General features: G+C 36.2%; 1 protein-coding gene across 2 annotated transcripts; it reads right to left on the bottom strand.

Annotated features, from left to right (window-relative positions):
- Positions 1-16,432: 16,432 nt before the first annotated feature.
- Positions 16,433-19,226, bottom strand: LOC139979121 (transcription termination factor 1a, mitochondrial-like). 2 transcript variants are annotated; one of them, XM_071989811.1, is made up of 2 exons: positions 19,069-19,226; positions 16,433-17,754 (listed from the first exon to the last, which is right to left on the bottom strand). In XM_071989811.1, exon 2 carries the CDS (start codon positions 17,634-17,636, stop codon positions 16,446-16,448), a length of 1,191 nt encoding a protein of 396 aa, XP_071845912.1. In that variant the 5' UTR covers positions 17,637-17,754; positions 19,069-19,226; the 3' UTR covers positions 16,433-16,445. The 2 variants fall into 2 exon arrangements, with proteins under 2 accessions (XP_071845912.1, XP_071845913.1); XM_071989812.1 differs by having other exon boundaries at positions 19,147-19,210.
- Between the last annotated feature and the right edge of the window lie 389 nt (positions 19,227-19,615).

Below are 19,615 nucleotides of genomic sequence, written 5' to 3'. Positions count from 1 at the left end.
TCTCAACACCGCAATGAACCCTAAACAGTGCCCTTCTTGGTAGGGATTTGATAGTCTAATTAATTAAATGAATGGCTTATTATTCGCATATCAGTCTACGGATGGCCACCGGCTTACTATATACCTGCTATTCCTAATCCGTCATTACACTATACTATGTCATATGGTTATATATTTATTCAATTGTATCGCTGATAGTTATTGGGGCGAAACTCACGGTCAAGTTGATAAGTCAACTAAACCAACTTTGTATCCATCAACCTTCGAATAGCTCATTTTAATTTTCATTGTCATTTGACCACGTTTATATGTATATCTATATCAATCGAGGAGCTAACCAAAGTCCCTCTCTAATATTATTCATTATCTTTTTAAGGGTTTGGTTCAATGAAATAGCTGATCCCCAGCAGCATTTGAAGCCATGCAGTCACTCCGTCTGATCAAAACTTGAAAATATACAGGCTTGATCGATTAAGCGATTTATTAGAAAGTATATCTGGCCATCTAAAATCAAAGAAACATTTACCAAAATATGGATTATCATAGGTTAGTATATCATACCAAAGAATCATTCACCCTGTACTTGTTCATAATGAAACGATAAAAAAAATATATAAATAAAAAAAAACCCGCCCATAGTTTATTCAATATTTGGGATCTTTTGGTTAGAAAATGCAGAGAACAGATGTGTACCAGTTGATGCGTAACGACATTAAGGTACACTGTTATTGCCTCGGAAGTCATTTTATTGTCAAAAGTTGATATAAAGACATCAGAAATGATTGCTAGCTTTATAACGTGATAGATGCGGAGAAGATGACGTCTGAATCAACGCTTTGTGAACACGATATGAGAAATTTGCCACAGTCTGGCGCGAAAAAACATTCCCGCCATGATTTTAAAGGGAACACATTAGACATTAAGAGGAGGCCTTTTATTTTCTATTTAGGTTATAAATCATGATTTCAAATTAAGTCGCCTTCAAAAAACAGTAGTTAATTATTAGAGGTTGTGTACATTCGCATTGTTTATGCGATGATTTTTTTTTTTTACTGTTTGTTTCCATGTGCATTGGATTATATCAAAATGCTCTTAAACATTGCACTAAATTTCAGGTGATATGCATGATTTAAAAGAAACTTTACCGTTTTGCCTTCCAAAAAAAGAAAGAACGAAAGAAGACACAATAAAACAAAACAGAAAACCAAAATGGCAAACAATAAATTAAATTAGATTTACGCTGTCAGAGTTTTGAAAGGTATAATAACTGCTGTATAATTCTTCCGTAACACCGCAGTGATCACTGTAAACTGTTGACAAACGTGTTCAAACTGTGAAATCTTAGTTTTGAAAGTCTCGTTTTATAAACAGAAAATATCAAACAAGATAAAACAAACTTGAAGAAGAAAGTATATGCGTTACATGGGCACGTGCACGTACAAAGAACTGTATATCATAGAAAACCTTGCCGTGCCCCCCTCCCCCCCCTTCCCCTGTTTCACGCAAAGTAGTTTGTCATCGAATGTAGTCCTATATCTGTTAGTATGAAGACAATAAAAAGGAGAGAGAGAGAGAGAGAGAAATGAAAAAAAAGCAAGAAAAGATCAAGAAATTAAGTTATACTTTAAGAATATAGCTTTTGTTGAATGGTAAATCAACCAAATTGTTATAGACATTATGTATACCATTCGTAACTCACGCATGTATGAGTTGTTTTTGATTACCCGGGTTGCGACATTATCAGGCATAACATCTCTAGTGTACCTATATACTACAAGACCAGAGTTAGATATCAAACTGAAATGATAAAGCTGTTGGTATCTTGTAATATATATATATATATATATATATATATATATATATATATATATATATATATATATATATATATTTATATGTAGCACTGAACCCTGTAAAAACTTCCTTGTGCGTATGTGTGTCTGTCTGTCTGTCTGTCTGTGTGTTTGCATTCCTTTTACATTTGGTCTAATGATTCTTTTCTGTTATGGTCATTATAGGTGTGATAAACAATCTTGGTCTTAAAATTCCCAACATAATGCAATTAACGTTATTATGATTCCCCACCCGCCCCCTTCTCCCTTCTTTTTTATGAAAATCTATAATGACTAAACAATTTCATAAATTAGAAGTTCCCAATATCTGAATTAAAAGTACCCTTTTACAGTTTTGTAATGCAAAATGGTATCATTTGCTTATTGAAAAATTGCCCGATTTGTTAAACGTTAAGATAAATATTATAAAATATCCTTTTGTTGAAAGAATTATAAATGACACGTGTCATTTTGCTGAAAATCATTCCATATTCCGCCTCCTCTGTTATAAAACAGACACATACATCCAATATTGAATTTTGTATAGTAAAGAGCATAAAGTGTGAATTGCATAACTTAATTTATTGGTATATTCTGCCAAGAAATGAGGATGAAAAGGGGTATTATTTAACCTGTAGTTAACGCTTAATTGTAGCTTAACGTTGGGTAACCAGCAGACAACAACCTTAATTGTCAATTGCCCTCCTAGCTCCGTCGACCCCAATCCCCCCACCATCCCGTCTAACCCCCCCCCCTCCCGTCATTTTCATTGGATACGCTATACTTTTGCAAATATTAAATATAGGGCCGGGGAAAGGGGTATCAGAACGTATCGAAACATATGTTGTTAATTTGTCGATAAGTTTATGGTGTAAAGATAAAAACTGTTATCATTTTTAAGGTCATTGGTCTGAAAGTTGCATATTACTGATCATTAACAAATGTACTGGCAATTAAGACCAAATTCCAACATAATAAGGTGTGATAGTACTTCATCGAGAATAGAAACGGGCAAGGGGGGATTGGCAAATGGGTAATTTGTGATAAGGATTACGTCAAGTTGTTATTATTGGTAAAATGTGTTTCTTTTCTGATTACTCAAACAATAGTAGGCTACCGCTGAAAATGCTGAAAAAGATTTAGTAAAATGGGTTACATCACTTTGAACTAATATATTTAAAACTTTATGTACTTTATGCAATTCCAAAGAACATTAAGGGCAAGAAATGAACTTTCCTCTGTTAAAGTTTCTGATTTCATATTGGTCCTGTAAATGTTGTTTTCATCTGTAAGTATAATCAAAAGAATCTGATTTATTTACGATAAACATTTTCCGACTTTTCTGCACTCAACGATAAAACAGAAAGCTTCTCAGTGTACGAAGAAAAAATAATGACACAGAAAGCAACAGTTAATTTATAGTTTCAATTTTACACAGTGTCATGTCACGCTTGTATAAAAACATACTTTTCTTAATTGTTATTATAAACTTAGATAAAGTTAAAAGTGCAATGTGTCAACGGGTAATGATGTCTGTTTCTCCATGCATCTTGGCTCTCTCCATCCTCTTCTCTGTCTCTCTTGTTTCTTCCCATCTAAAGTTTTCGTTTGTTTCCATCTGAATTTCTTTGTATCCACAACAATGACGTAGACAACAGAAAATAGGATGATATTGCGATTTTAAAGACTGCGGATCGCTTGCTTGATGGGTACATGATACTGTTTTCGAATGGGGGGGGGGCGTCCTCGAAGGGGGGTGTAACGATTGCTGATTCTTGTTGTAGACACTGTCCTCAAGGGGGTTGGGGATACAAACTGCTGATTCGAGTTGACGAAACTGTCCTGGAAGGAGGGGGTAACCAACTGCTGGTTCTTGTTGATGATACCGTCATCGAAGGGAGGGGGATACAAACTGCTGATGCCTTTTGAAGATACTGTACTCGAAGGGTGGGGGGGGGGGGGTACCAACTGCTGATTCGAGTTGACGGCACTGTCCTAGAAGGAGGGGGTAACCAACTGCTGGTTCTTGTTGATGATACTGTCCTCGAAGGGGGGATACCAAATGCTGATTTTTGTTGATGATACTGTCTTCGAAGGGGGGGGGGGATACCAACTGCTGATCCTTGTTGATAATACTGTCCTCGAAGGGGGGGATATCAACTGCTGATTCCTGTTGATGGTACTGTCCTCGAAGAAGCTTGTGGTGTACCAACTGTCTATTTTTATTTTTGAGCATAAAACCGGCAATAGCATGGACTATTAATCTCGTGATCAATTTCCATTTTGATTTCCATATTCAGACCCTACATTACTGTGTCCTTAAAAGGTAATACATGTAACATATTACAAATTGTCTTTTGCTTTTCTTTGTACTTGGCAAGGTGTAAATCAATATTAAAAACCAACAGAAAAAACACAGGCCAAAAGAATCGATGCGTCATGTGGTTGCTTCAGTTTATATCCAGTCAGAATGATAACTCCATTAGTGTATGACATATATTTGATTTTCAAGGTAGTATATAGTTGACCTGTGTGTTTTCCTCATCTTGAGAACAACGCGATCTTTCCCGCCTCTTTCTCAGAAGAAATATTTATGAAAACACACTGTTATTATTTCAAACTTTGTGTATATGCAGTCACTGTGATAACCTCGCAGATACATATCTGATCATTTTCACATCTCTTTAATATTGTTTTAAAAACGTACCGATTCCGATTTCCGAGGCGCGCAACGTTTGGTGTATCAATTAAGTGGGATCGCTTCGCTGCCTCACTGCATTTAGAGAAAGCAAAACAACATCTTGTTCGACTTTAATAGTCACGGATTTTTGATTAAGTCTTTGGTTTTTATCTGGAATTAATTAGGTAGTAGATGAATGGTATGTTTTGATTAAAATCACATGTTAAAGGCATCGCTGGTTACAGCACGAATATACCTGAAAAGCCTACATGCAGATTGTCTGTAATCTCTATTGAATATTCATTGTTGGAAATATGAAGGCTGCTGATATGTAAGAAAATGTCACTAGCTTTGCAAGTTTCATGTCTTGTCTGGCCTTTCTCTTTAGTTTTATTCCTATCTACTTCTGATGCTGAACGTGTGATTTAGTGTAATACATGAGCATATGTCTGTAACGCTTAATGTGTTTCAGTGTATTGTATATAATACTCATTCTCTTAGACGTAATTGTGCTAGCTATTTCATTGCCAGTATATATCAGGTGTACATAATGCATAGACGCAAATATAGACAAAAACATAATAAATAAATAGCATTACCGAGAAAAGCACCGTAAGTGACAATAAATAAATCATGAGAAGGTGTAAATATTGAGTTCCTTAGTATCTTGTTACATTAATTACTAATTGCACAAGTCTATTATATAGTTACCAAACAAACAATACTGAGTTCCCTAGTATCTTGTTACATGGATTATTAATTGAACAAGTCTATAAGTTACCAAACAAATAATAATGAGCTCCCTAGTATCTTGTTACATGAATTATTAATTGAACAATTCTATTAGTTACCAAACAAACAATACCGAGTTCCCATGTATCTTGTTACATAAATTACTAATTGAACAAGTTTATAAGTTACCAAACAAACAATACTGAGTTCCCTAGTATCTTGTTACACGAATTACTAATTGAACAAGTCTATAAGTTACCAAACAAACAATACTGAGTTCCCTAGTATCTTGTTACATAAATTACTAATTGAACAAGTCTATATATTAGTTACCAATACTGAGTTCCCTAGTATCTTGTTACAGGAATTACTAATTGAACAAGTCTAAAAGTTACCAAACAAACAATACCGAATTCCCTATAGTATCTTGTTACATGAATTACTAATTGAACAAGATAGTCTATTAGTTACCAAACAAACAATACTGAGTTCCCTAGTATCTTGTTCCATGAATTAATAATTGAACAAGTCTATTATTTACCCAAACAAACAATATGGAGTTCCCTAGTAACCTGTTACATGAATTACTAATTGAACAACTCTGTTAGTTTTAGCAAACAAACAATACTGAGTTCCCTATAGTATCTTGTTACATGAATTAATAATTGAACAAGTCTATAAGTTACCAAATAAACAATAAATGAGTTAACAACAGAAATGGTGATTTAATATCAAACATTGATGCAAAGGAGTCTTCTACAATCAGTAAGAGAATACAATGTTCATATCTCGCCACATCCATTTTGTTAAAGACACACGAGTTTAAATTCTGTTGTAAATATGTCCTAAAAGTTATAGTTTAAATGTTTATCGGGACGATACGTCTGACACAGATCGACATGCAGCTATATGAAGCACAGCCCGAATTAGACAAAGCCTTATTACAGAAACATTTCTATTAAAAAAAGAAAAAGCAGAATTCTAAACAATTACCCTATTATGTTTTCACTTTTCGTGTTCCAACTATCAACATATCTTCAAGTTATCTCCTATTTCTTTTGTTTTGATATCCAGATCAAGTTTACCTTTAAGTGGTTTTTTGCTAACTCGAGACCCTGATAAATGTCAAAACCTCGATTGAGCACGGCGGGTCATAGGCAAATCCCATTGGTAACATTAACTACAAAGAAACATGACTTACATATATTCAACAAGTCGTAAATTTTCTTCCCATCTGCTGAGAGTATATATATGTATATGTATATATATATATATTTTCCCCCCTAATTCTTTCGCTATTTGTTCTCTCATGATAAGGAAGCTTTTAAGCCACAAGAAAAGATGTATCCCCTTCGCAAGCCTCTCGTTGGGAGTATCACTCCAGCTTAATTTATGGAGTTTCTGATAAAAACCTAAAACACGTTCAAATTTGCGCTAATTAAATGAAAGCCTGCTACTCCAAATATTAGCACACCATTCTGCTATATGATACCTTCCAGTTAAAAAGGGAAACCCATGTCTCGCTTTAACTTAAAAGGCAAACTCGAAAAAAGCATCAGAGTTGCTTTGTATACATAGCTTTTGGCTTTCCTTTATGAATTAAAAGCATTGCTGTCAGATAGGCAAGGGAAAGCCAAATCAAACGTTCAAAAATAAAGTAAAGCTGGCGGAAACTTGGAGCAGTCCCGAGGCAGTTATATCAGTAGTGATTAGCACTGTTTGCATTTCCTTACTGTCCTTTTTTTTCTTTCGTTTCAAGTGTTTTACCAACATAATAGAGAAGTCGTTTTTTTCTTCTTTTTGTAGTGATTGACGATCCATTTCCTTCGCCGCTTACCAAACATCTTTCAAATGTAAAATCAACCTCATTTATCTACTAAATTTGTTAAGCCGAGAAATGATGGGATAATGGAGACTAATATTTGTTTCTCCTTCCTTAACAACAGAAAAATGGTTGCTATATAGTTTTTCTTTTTCTTCTTTTTCGCCTTCTTTTTTTCTGCGGGTAAAAATTTATTTAAAATCTTAAACTCATGACAAAGTATATAAACCAACTGACAGGAAGGTTTGGGGGCTAAAAGCGTGTTCCGGAAGCATGCTGTAGTACTCCCTATCCTGCTCATTTCGTCAAACAGAAGCGGGGTTTGGTTAAAGAACTTGAAGGAAAAGAGAGTTAACAATCTCAAATAAAGCTTGTTAAGTCTGAAAATATATCATCAATCAGACCATTGTTAACCTAATTAGGACCGTCAGTTAGACACGTCATCGAAAGAGAGATGGCATTTTAAACTTCGGAGACGCAAAGCAACTGAATTTGCCGCTCATCACAACATTCGTGAGATACATATACATATACCATGCAGGAGATCTTCATAGCTAAATCTCCGTTGTTTGTTGGTAAAAACACTTAAAATGAGGGGGTGGGGGAGGGGGGGGGGGGGCGAGGGATGAGGGGGCGTTGTTGTTTGTGCGAGGCATTTCGTTACGCATCGGTGCAATTGATTATATATCGAAGTTGGATATTATATTACGTAAATTCTTCTATTGTTGGCGTTTAGAGTAGATTAAGGTTTTAATTGTCAATTTTATAAGGTGGGCATATTAACATAGTTATATACATAGCCAATTGGAACGGGACCAAAGTCGTTAAGATGATACTGACAGGTTGGATTAGGTCTCGTAAATATAAAAAAAAAATGTTATGAAGGTTCTTTCATAGAACTATGTGACGTTATGGCGTATCAAATGTTCCTATTACATTTGTGTTGATCAATCTGAAATGTTTTCAAGCATCTATTGATTTTTCTGATGTGCCTATATAAAGGCTATGTATGAAGTATATATCCAAAAATCCACAGAGAACAGGAATATACAGTAGCGTGCAGAGTAGTAAGTTAAGAACAAGGGGACAGTGCAATGAAGGTCAGTGTAGAACCGTGCAAGACAGATCAGCCTCAGTTCAACGGTTCAGGACAGGACATTGCCGTAGTCTCCATAACAGTGTAGTAAAGAACAGCCTCAATTCAGGACAGTACAGCAGTCTCCATAACAGTGTAGTAAAGAACAGCCTCATTTCAGGACAGTACAGCAGTCTCCATAACAGTGTAGTAGAGAACAACCTCAATTCAGGACAGTACAGTAGTCTACATAGCAGTGTAGTGAAGAACAGCCTCAATTCAGGACGGTACAGTACGGTAGTCCACATAACAGTGTCGTGAAGAGCAGCCTCAGTGCAGGACAATACAGTATACGTTAGTCCACATAACAGTGTATGGCAGAGCAGCCATAGTGCAGTATGGTAGTCCACATAACAGTGGAGTGAAGAGCAGCCTCAATTCAGGACAGTACAGTACAAAAGTCCGCATAACAGTATATGGCAGAGCAGCCTTAGTGCAGGACAATACAGTACAGTACGTTAGTCCACATAACAGTCAAGCTCGATTTTGGAGGTACATCGTTACAAACCACTGACTTTATGTTAGAGAGGAGTTGTCATCTTTAATTTAATCTTTTAACAATTTTGAAGGTTTAAAGATACTCAGCCTATAGGAATATATCTGTGTTATTTGAAAGAAACAAAATAAAGCTATTATACTTGTTTACATATAGTACAAGAGCCATTGGGCATTGAACTATCTATTCAGAGAGCACCTCTCTAGTTTTATGTTTCTATATAGCAAGTGGGAAAGGAGGAGGAGGGGGTGTTGGAGGGTGGGGGGGGTGTAACTGACATTAGTCAAAATAAGCATAACATATCTCTGTTGAATTTAAAACACGTCTATCTCTATATTTAGCAATATATTCTCTCTTTGTTCGATTTTCGAAATCAAAAGGTAACCGGTTTAGTTTATATTTGAAATATGTTAAATCACGTGCAGATAGGTGATCGTCTCCTATATAGGCTAGTTGTTATAAGCACCATCACCAATTTCGACAAAAGTGAAACACACAATTATTTTAACAATGTGAAATGTTTGTAGAGTCTTTTATCTCCCTCGGGATAGAATATGTCGATTATTCGACAGTGTGATCAAAAGAATCAAAAGGGAGGGTGAACAACAGAGACACGTTGTTTTTTAAAAGGATTTAGGCAAACTCAGTAGTAACATCAAAGCAAATGTTTTCTTTAAAAGCGACTGTCTGAAAGTCTAATGCTCCGCTACAGCAAAAAAAAAAAAGACATTGAAAGTTGTATGTAACTGTTTCTTCTTCGTGTTGAATTTCATTCGTGAACATGAATTACACGATGCTATTTTAGTCTAATGTTCGAAATCAATCAAGTGAATTGAAATATATCTGGGAGCAATATTCCCGCCCTTTTTCAACAAATCAAAATATCAGCGTGTATCTAGTTTCAGAAAACTATAGACATAGCCGTTGGCAGAGAGGATTATCTTGTAGTCTAAGGCTCTCTTTTAACAAAATAACGAGAAAAAACTGTTGTTGGTATTATCCAACTCTCCTGGCTTTTGTCGAAATTTGAGCCCAAGAATACGAATTATTGATTCTATATGCAAGGCAAATGTTTGAATCGTAAATATACGTGTTCAAAGAAAAAAAAAATGGGATTGTTTTAACCTGAGGGAGGTTAAAAGTTTCGAACGGGCATGGTACAATTCCGTTTTATCTTACCAATGAACTTTTTTTCGTCAAATAAAAAACTGTTCGATTTAAATGATTTGTTTAATAGCCTCAAGTGCGTGTTTTTATGTTTCAATTAAATTCCATCGTTTGGTTACAAGAGTGGAGCAGCTGTAAAATCATCATTTTGAAATCAAACACTTGGTATATCTTATAAGGGTAGATGGTCTCTTCGTAGTGTTTCGAATCATCTGATATTAGTCAGACAAATTGGATAGCCGTTTCAACCTAAAAGAGGGAAAACCTGAGAAAGAGTTAAAATGTTTTCTGATTAGTTTTGTCACCGATATATGATCGAGCATCCTGTTACATGGATACATATTCAACAATGTGAATTTTTCCCATTTCATTACAACTTCGTATGTATATATATATATATATATACGGTATTGATACGGTATATATACGGTTTATATATATATATATATATATATATATATATATATATATATATATGTGTATATATATATATATATATATATATATATATTTATACAATATTTATATATATACAATATTTTCGAACGGTTCTGACTTTATCATTCAATTAGTAATAACAATACTTTGGCGTCATTCGACTTATGTAATCGTCAATTTCGCGAGTTGCTTCAGTCCCAAAGGAACCTGTTAATGTATTGACTGTAGGCTTTATTCCGACCTATATTTATACTTTTTAATGGAATAACGGACTATCATTCAATATGATACCCGTGTTAATGAAACAAGAAAAGGGAAAAAATAATTATCCTAAAATGTATACTGATGAAAGATGATCAAATTTATAAACACGTGACGGAGAGTTGTTGGTTTGTAAATGTTTTAGAGAATACTTCTACATCTTTTAAATCCTAATATCTTTTTAATATAATAGTAAAAGAAGTTGCTTTAAAACATGTCATGTACTTTTACCACTGACTTACTTTATGTAGATTTAGCGACTTATATATAGTTAAACACGTAAGCATATCTGTATACAGTACATATCTAACAAGATGCCATTGCTTGAGAAAATCAGTTTGTTGCAATCCATGAGGACTTTGGTGTATGCTAATACTCAGCCTTGTCGTTATTATTAATTCATGAATAACGTATTTCGTGGATTCCCTTTGGTAGGCCCACGTTTTGCCGAGGACGCACGAAGTTGATTTCTAGTCTTGTAGCTTTGCAGGCAACTGAACTGTTATACTGCCAGTTGGTAATTTCTGTTTAATTCCAAAGCTGTGGTAGAAATTAACCCTTGATATTATTTATTTTTAAAGCTATGACTCTATTCCGATACGTATAAATCCCACTGCCTTTATCGATCGAGGAGTAACTTTCTACCGATAGCAATTTAAATTTATAAATGAAAATGATTAGTGAGCATTTGATAGGATGTCGACTGGCATAAGTTATCACTAGTTGAAACAAGGAATTCAATACTCCGAATAGTTAGTTCTTGAACACTTTCCCTGTTAGTTTCCGGTAGAATTAAACCAGAATTTCCAAGAAAAAACAAAATTATAATTAAAATAGTTATACCATCTGATACCAAACACGCAACTCAATTCAGGGGGTTTTCACCCCCCCCCCCCGCCCAACCAACATTCTTTCCAAATTTAACATGATTCCCCTCGCACTGTAAGGATTTCTATCAGTTTAATTCTGGACTAAATAAACTGAAACAGAAATATTCTGATGAATGAATAAAACTCAATACAGCTATTTGAAAGGCTGAGCTGTTGGGCAGATGGGAGGGGGGGGGGAGGTGGAGTGTTGACAAGAATATTCATTCAAACTTGCCAAATATTTCCCATTTATTTGGTAAATTATACGATATCGCTGAATTGTGCCTACAAGAAGATTTTAGTTCACAGTTAGTTCACAGACCCCAGTGCCGTTTAGATGATTCGTTCTTATCGATAACTCCCCCGCGTGGTGTATCTGATCATTCTTCAGTTAGCCAGGGGTGAAATAGCTTGCTGTATTGTCTCGGAGCAGAGTCATGTTAACTGTACAGGCAACAGCTCTCTGTATATAGTAGATTGGATCACAACACATTTTCATTTTTTTCAGTCGAAAATCACACTGCACTATAAAGTCATTTCTTTTAATTGTATGACCTGTGAAACTGTTTCTTATTCCACGGTCGAATACGGGTACACCTTCACGTCTGTGTATGGCACAAAAATTTTAACAAAGAAAGGCAGTCCGTTATAGTATTACCATCAAAAATAGCATTTTAGTGAAAAACATTTTTTTTCGTTGATTTTTTTTTGTACGTTAATTCTGTCTCGGAGCTAACTCCCTGCGGGGAACTTCACTTCCAAAACAAATAAGGTATTGACTTGTAAAATGGTAAGAAAGCGAACCAACACAATAAGCCCTTACAGAGAAAATTCCACGAAGATAATGTAGCGTAAAGCTCAAAAGTGTCGATTCGATTGTTAGAATGAACTTGACTTTGACGCGGCCCTCAGACAGTCCCTTGGAATTGACAAAGTTTGATTACTTAAAATATCCAGTTTAAAATGGCAATAAAAATTATCAGCTTTAGTGATTTTGAAAAGAGGTATTCAAATACTGGTTTGTTTGTTCTTGCCGTGCCTGTCGGTTGAGTTGATATAGTTAATTACTTCATTTAAATAGGCATTATCACCCACCCATTGTAACGTCTACGCAATCACGTGATATACTTTTCAACCTGCATGGTTTAGACAAATCAACTTACGCAATATTAACAGCACAAAACAAAACAGAATGAGTATTTTTGACGCCGGGAGGAGTGGAACTGGTAATAGAGGCTTATGTGAAAAAAAAATGTGTCTTGATACAGTCAAAGAAAATTGTCTTTACTGTACAATCATACTGACCTTGACCCAGTGGGCAAGATAACGTGTTCACTAAATTCTAGTAGGATCAACTCTAAGCTTTGATCTTGATGTTTTGAATGGTCCTTCAGCAACAAAGCTGCAATTTTGCCTTGCTGTTGTGTCACTTTGACATTCACACGAAGCTGCCCCTCATAACTTAAGTAACTGGAATTTTATATGTGGATAAAAACATTTTGAACGAGTTAGTACCCCATTTAATGTTCACACTATTTGCGACTTAACCTATTTTTGCTTAGATCTATTATTTCATTCTCAACTTTTTGCCCTGACCCTGCTGTGATAGCGATTTTCTGTTATATCTTATCTTTCCCTAGAAAGGTCATGGATATAAACTACTATATATACTATATCAGACTGTACTAGTAAAATCAAAATATGGCGGTAAAGGGTCTTTGTGAAACAAACTCAGGCATCACTTTAGGGTATCAGAATTATGTGACACACTTTTCGCTCAGTCCGTCCGTCTCACCAATGTAACACTGTAGATACAATTGGGTCCTTGTGTAAGTGGTATCTGCACAATCATCATACAAACATGCTCCACATTTGTGCAAGAATTGTTATATCTGCGTTACTAGTTGTTAGTTCTATAACACTGTCACCATTATAGTATTTTTGGGTACAGCCCAGACCTATATTCCCTTTAATAGACCGATGTGTCAAAAGTTATTAGCCATCACAACATTGAGTTTATTTGTGGCTAATATATTCAAGGTAAATTCATCGGCATTGCATGATAGAGGGCAGCAATTGTCTACTAGCCAAACTATTCCGCAAGATTAGTGTGGGTGAGGGGGATGTAGCACAATACCTTATCCAAAGAGATATAAGGATGCCGGGAAGTGTCATCACAACATTGAGTAGTAGTGTAGGTTTATTTGTGGCCGATATATTCAGGGTAAATTCATCGGCATTGCATGATAGAGGGCAGCAATTGTCTACTAGCCAAACAAGTCCTCAAGATTAGTGTGGGTGAGGGGGATGTAGCACAATACTTTATCCAAAGAGTTATAAGGATGCCGCGAGGTGTCTTCTCCATCCGTCACCACTAGCACTTGGAAATGTTGTTACTTGGAAGCTATCTATGGTTGGAATGGTAACTTGTAAACCCGTTAACATTTTCTGTAACACCTCCCCCCCCCCTTCCAACTACCACCACCTCATCATGCCCGCCATTTTCTGTCTTGATCGAATAACTTGTTACAGTATTTACTACAAATATAAACTTAGTTACTGTTGTCTTTGTGTGTGTGAAAAGAGATCTCAGTCCCAGCCAGATAATACTAAGACATGTATATTTAGGAAATGCATGGGGAGGGGGTATATAGGGGGGGTGGGGGTCATGTGTGATATGGGGAGTACCCCATAAAATACTATTTAAAACTGTTCCTTGTTTCTATATCTAAAATTTTACATTGCAACAGTCTTGGAAGACGCAAATAAAATGTTTCTTTTACATCAGTTTGAGTTACTCAGATAAGATATGTTATCTTACATAAACTTCTACCCACTTTTTTACATTAACATTAAACTATGAACTGCATGCACAGACTAATATGGAAGTATTATACTAAAGTAGGTGTGTGTCGGAAGGGGGGGGGGGGAGGGGCGGAGGGTTGCTCTTTCATGGCATTTTCCAGGAACAACTCGGACACTATCTGAGTGGAGCACTAAAATAACACAAGCAAGAAAAATGTTTGCAATGTGCAGCCTCTCAGATAACGGAAATGATATTTTACAGACATAAAAATTGCATAAAACAATCCACTTGCTCGAGTTATTAGAGGGCGGGAAAAAGTTTTCAAAGGTCGTTAGTATAGTAATTAAAAATCAATAGTATAGTAATTACCACTCTGGTCGCCATAAAATGTATGTTGTGAAAATCACACCTACTTTTTCGAAAAAACGGGTAAAATCAAATTCAATTTCCAAGTCGAATGCACAATGTATGTATGAAGACGTACAAATGATCTGACTTTTCGCCATACAACGCAAAGCGCCCTTACTTTTTCAATGCTTTACTGCATAAACACACGGTGATACAGTGTGTCAACGTTCTCCCTGGTTTAATTTCTATGAGAGTGTTAATCGGGGGCGCTAGCCCGAAATGCGTGGATTACGTCAAAACTGCTCTCTTGCTTTGCACCTTCTGTACTATTGCCAATACGTATAATATATGTAGAATGGTTTTATGCTTCTAGAAAAGATTATATAGATGTTATGTAAACAAACAAAAGCTCAATTAAAATATCAGTTAGTTATTAACTAAAAAAAACAACTACTCTGTAATTCAAACTGGCTGTTAAATTTACACATCTACGCAGTCCCCATGCCTGGTCGGGGCACCTGCCCTAACCCTTCAGTTACAGGACACGAAGTATACTGTTTTCATGATCTAGAATCAGATGGCACAAGCCTTTTAGTTTATCGCTATATATTGAATATTTAGCTAGCGAGAAACCAATAGGCAGATGTTCCGAGCTGGATTTTAATAGAACAAAATGTTGGTTGATAAATTTTGTTAAAAAAGAAGAAGTCAAACAGATGCTTTAAAAGAGAAAACAAATCCGATCTTTAGGTAACCCAGAGCGAACATGAGATGTCATAGAGCACGAGGACATACGGCACTTTGAGCTCGGACTAAATTTCTGTCACTGCAAACGTCAGAGACAACTTCTGAATCAGACACGACTGATTTTCTTGTGTGTAATCCATTACACAACGGTTACAATATTTAATCTGAAGAAAGGAGCACTTACTACCACGGAGGTCTGGGAGAGGGGTACCCTCTTTCTTAAGAGGAAAATAACTTTGAAGTGTACCTACATACAAATGATGCCAGATTTGAAGTTCAAAAGTTTGATCTCAATATAAGATCAGACCGACGGTTGCCTTTCTGTGCCGCATGCCAAATTACTGTCAAGATAGCTTTCTTACTGTAGTTATCAGGAATTTGTTGGAACTACCTAACCATTATTTATAAATACGTTGTCAATTCACCGGTAAACAAGACGAAAAAAAGTAGGCATGTGCGGGAAAATCCGGTCGTAGGTATGATAACCCTACAGTACTTCTAATCAAAGAAACACAAGCTAGAGAATTTTAGTTTAGTTAAGCCTTTCTTGTTTTTTATCAAGGTAACACGTGTCTATTTCATTATGTCCTCATAATCTCTGGGAGATACCAGGTGCGAAGTAAACAAAACATACCACATGGAGAGATAAGCAAAGCTTCCACAAAAATGTACATTGCAGAGTAGAGTGTGGGATACGGATACTTACACATTTTCAACGCCTGTCTCTTTACATCGGGAATTTCCTTGGCAGTATCAAACAGAGCTTGAAAAGTCTTTCTAATAATAATCATATAACCATCAAAGAACATTGATAGGTGCTTGGTACATGCCCTACCCCCCCCCCCCAAACCTGACTACCAAAGTTCTTCCAAAAGTTCCATAAAACATTTTCCTGCAGGTTTGTTTCCCTCAAAGTCATTGCCATATAATTGGGAATGTTCAAACCAGACTAACACCATTTTCAAAGAGAACTGGTTGTTGCTTAACTTGAGAATTTAGCAGTATAGTAGGGGGGGGGGGGGTTCCTTGAGAGTACTTAACAAAGTTTGACTGTTATGTCATTCTTGAAGCCAATAAAGATAACCATTCATTAAAATCCATTTTTATTATTTTCATTTCTGTTTCACATTTTCTGATTGCGATCTCAGCTTATCCATCCTCCCATCAAACACTTTTCCCCATACAGTTAGGAGAGGGAGAAAATCCCCCGAGTAATTTAAATCCCGAAGAATCTCGTATCTCCCTTTCAGGTGAGGTATGCTTCGCTCGAACAGCCTGGGATTTTTGGCGATGTCGGCCGGTCGGAATCCGGCCGTGTCGTACAAGAAGTCAAATTTTTCTTTCAGTTTGTCATCCGTGTGCGTCAGTATTCGGGGATATTTCACGACGCATTCTACCATGTCCTTATCCTCGAGTTCGAATCTCTCTTGCAGGTAATTCCAACGTTCCTGCAGAAAGTCTGTTCCGATCCTCAGAGCGCTGGGACAATAATGGATTATTTTCACCAGGTTGGTACCCTCGATTCCGAGTTCGTTCAAAAATCTCAAATTCCTCTTGACTTCTTTCTCCGTTCGGTTGAATAGCTTGATGTCGTTTCGGAGCATGTGAGCGAGAATGGACGTAGCATCCACGTCTGGCTGATGCTCCTGTATGATGGACAGAAGCAAATTACCGATCTGCTGGGGTCGACCTTTGACACGGTAGAATAGCGAAGGCGAGAATATCAAGAGATTCCTCAGGTTCTTGCTGCTCACTCCCACACCGATCATATACTGCACGATACTCTCGGAGATGTAAGGTGCGGACGTGAAGAATTTCGGAACCCTTTGCATTATGTTACAGATGTCTCCGTCCGCGAGACCCACACTCCGCAAGAATTTCACATGAGAATTTGTGTAGACGCTTCTCAAGAACCCGTCGTGCTTGTATTCGCACAGTTTGATATCGTCGTTAGTCATTCCTAGCTCGTGAAGTAAAGTGATATTGTTGATGACTATGCTAGATACTGGTTTGTCTTCCAAGACTTTAGAGTAAGCTGTTGCACTGAGCTCGGATAACAGAGATTTCACCTCTGTGGATAAAATGCGAGGTTCTCTGGAATTACCAGACAGTTCGTGTTTGTTGTGCTCTTCACTGCATATTGTACGGAGTGAGATAAGGCTGTGACTTGAAGCACAGAGCAGACGTGCTGCTGGATTGTGCCACTTTAAGCGAACTCCTGAGGCAAAGTTCTTTGAAGGATGGGAGGTAAATTTCCAAAGGCTCGTATAGACCAATGTCATCTTTCTGAAGTTTGACATCATTGTTGCAACTCGTAGTAGATCAATCAGTGCATAAAAATGGTCTGGGTAGGTAAAATTTCAAAATATGACCTATGACCCCATATGGTTAAATTTCAAAGAGACTCTCCATTATAGGATCCTGAATGAGGAAAGAAAGGAAAGAACATTACAGATGTGACCTATAGTTATAATCTGTATAGATGCTTTAGCCTTTTTGCTCCATTGTCATAATATTATCCTATAGCCAAGCCTACATTTTAGTTGTTCAGCTGAAGCCTGATTTCTGTTGCCGTTCAGTGTCAATAGACGCTACGCCTATGCACATATATATGTTCAATGACTAGCTGAATATACTGATTGTGGTTTGCCAGCATCGGTTTGATGAGAAGTAACATTCGTAGTGCAAGGTGCTACTAGGAGACCAACCCCTACCCTGGTACTCACTTAGTAAGGTACTTTTAATTATATATATAACGTATCCTGTATCTAAGCTCAAGGTAAGTGTCACAGTAACTGTCACAGTAACTACAGTAACTGATGTTACCCTAACAATTAGAATTGTATAGATTGGTGAAAGAAGGTGATTGAAGAAGAATTACATTTAATCAAAACATAAAACAGCGTATCTTTCCATTTATTGTCTTTTTGCATGCTTTGTCTGTTGCCATTCTGTAACAGCATAAAATTGCATTTGATTGTTGACTTAGAAACACATATTATTCCCTAAGGTAGCTCTAGGCATTGCACAGAAAGGCACTTAATATTTAGAAACTTGAAGTATTCAGCAGTAATTGTAACTTTCCATACAAAGTAACAAAACCTCTTCAAGTTGGTAGAAGCCAAGGCCATCATATATATAACACATGAACAAAACTGTATTATTCAAAACTGTTTTTTCAAGATAGCTGTGAATTAGTTTTCCAACCATTAACATTCAAAATGTGGTAAATTTTGACCTCCCATGGGATCTTTTCTTAGCAATGAATTTGGATAGGAGCTGACAGTACTTGCTATTGTTTATGTAAAAAGATTGGGTGACACACTGAAAATAAATAACCATACTTCTGTTTACATTTGAAGATGATTAGGCAGGAATATACCAGGGGAATAAGTTAAATCTGCTATCTCATTGAAAAATGTTGTGCAAGATCGGCAACTTGCTAAACAAGTGCAATGATCTCAGTTTTTGTACACAGAAACAAGAGTACTTTATAAGAGACAAATTCTGAGCCATCAAAACGGCTACACAAAATTAACAATAAGTTATTCATGTACATTACATGCCATTACATTCCTGTACATCACATACACTATGCCTAGGCTATAGCACACTGGCGAAGACACAACCAGTTCTGCGATATAAATTTTAACTAGCGCTTAATGCAAGTTGAAACTTTGCAAAACGTAAAATAACGTTATATTTTATGGGAATAAATAGTCGAAGAAATTTTACCATGAACACCGGAATTCAGGCGAACAAAATCCAACTATTAGCATCTTTCAGTAGGCAACTTACAGCAGAATTACTAGCCTGACTCTATTTTAGGCTACGGTGTGATATGAAACGGTATGAGGACCCATTTCACGATAATAATATACTTTTGGCGTTCCACGGGAACCATATGTTAGGAGCATTCTATGGTTAGGAGGCAGAGCAAATCTTGAGCGATGTGAAGTGGAAAATATTGCTAGTCATCATAAACACATAGATTACTCAAAAACGACCAACAAAAGAGAAATAAAAAATCGCAAATTTACTTTTTGTACTGAACATACCTCCTTGCCAGTTTTAATGTAAACGATAATTTAAAGAATTTGTCTTAAGTTGTTCGTTGTAATCAAATGACTGAGTGAAATATTTGTACTAAGTACAAGTATATATACTATATATATTATGTATATATATATATATATATATATATATATATATATATATATATATATATATATAGTATATATATTATGGGCGTGTGTTTCTTGCCACATTTCTAAGTTTTTGG

Source organism: Apostichopus japonicus, chromosome 13 (genome assembly GCF_037975245.1).
Source record: "Apostichopus japonicus isolate 1M-3 chromosome 13, ASM3797524v1, whole genome shotgun sequence".
Classification (NCBI taxonomy): domain Eukaryota; kingdom Metazoa; phylum Echinodermata; class Holothuroidea; order Aspidochirotida; family Stichopodidae; genus Apostichopus; species Apostichopus japonicus.
Note: the sequence above shows the minus strand (reverse complement) of the source record. Positions and strands in the feature narration are given on the sequence as shown.

What these genes read in the sequence shown, in the direction of transcription:
- LOC139979121 (XM_071989811.1), bottom strand. Translation starts at nt 17,636, where the DNA reads ATGATGTCAAACTTCAGAAAGATGACATTGGTCTATACGAGCCTTTGG.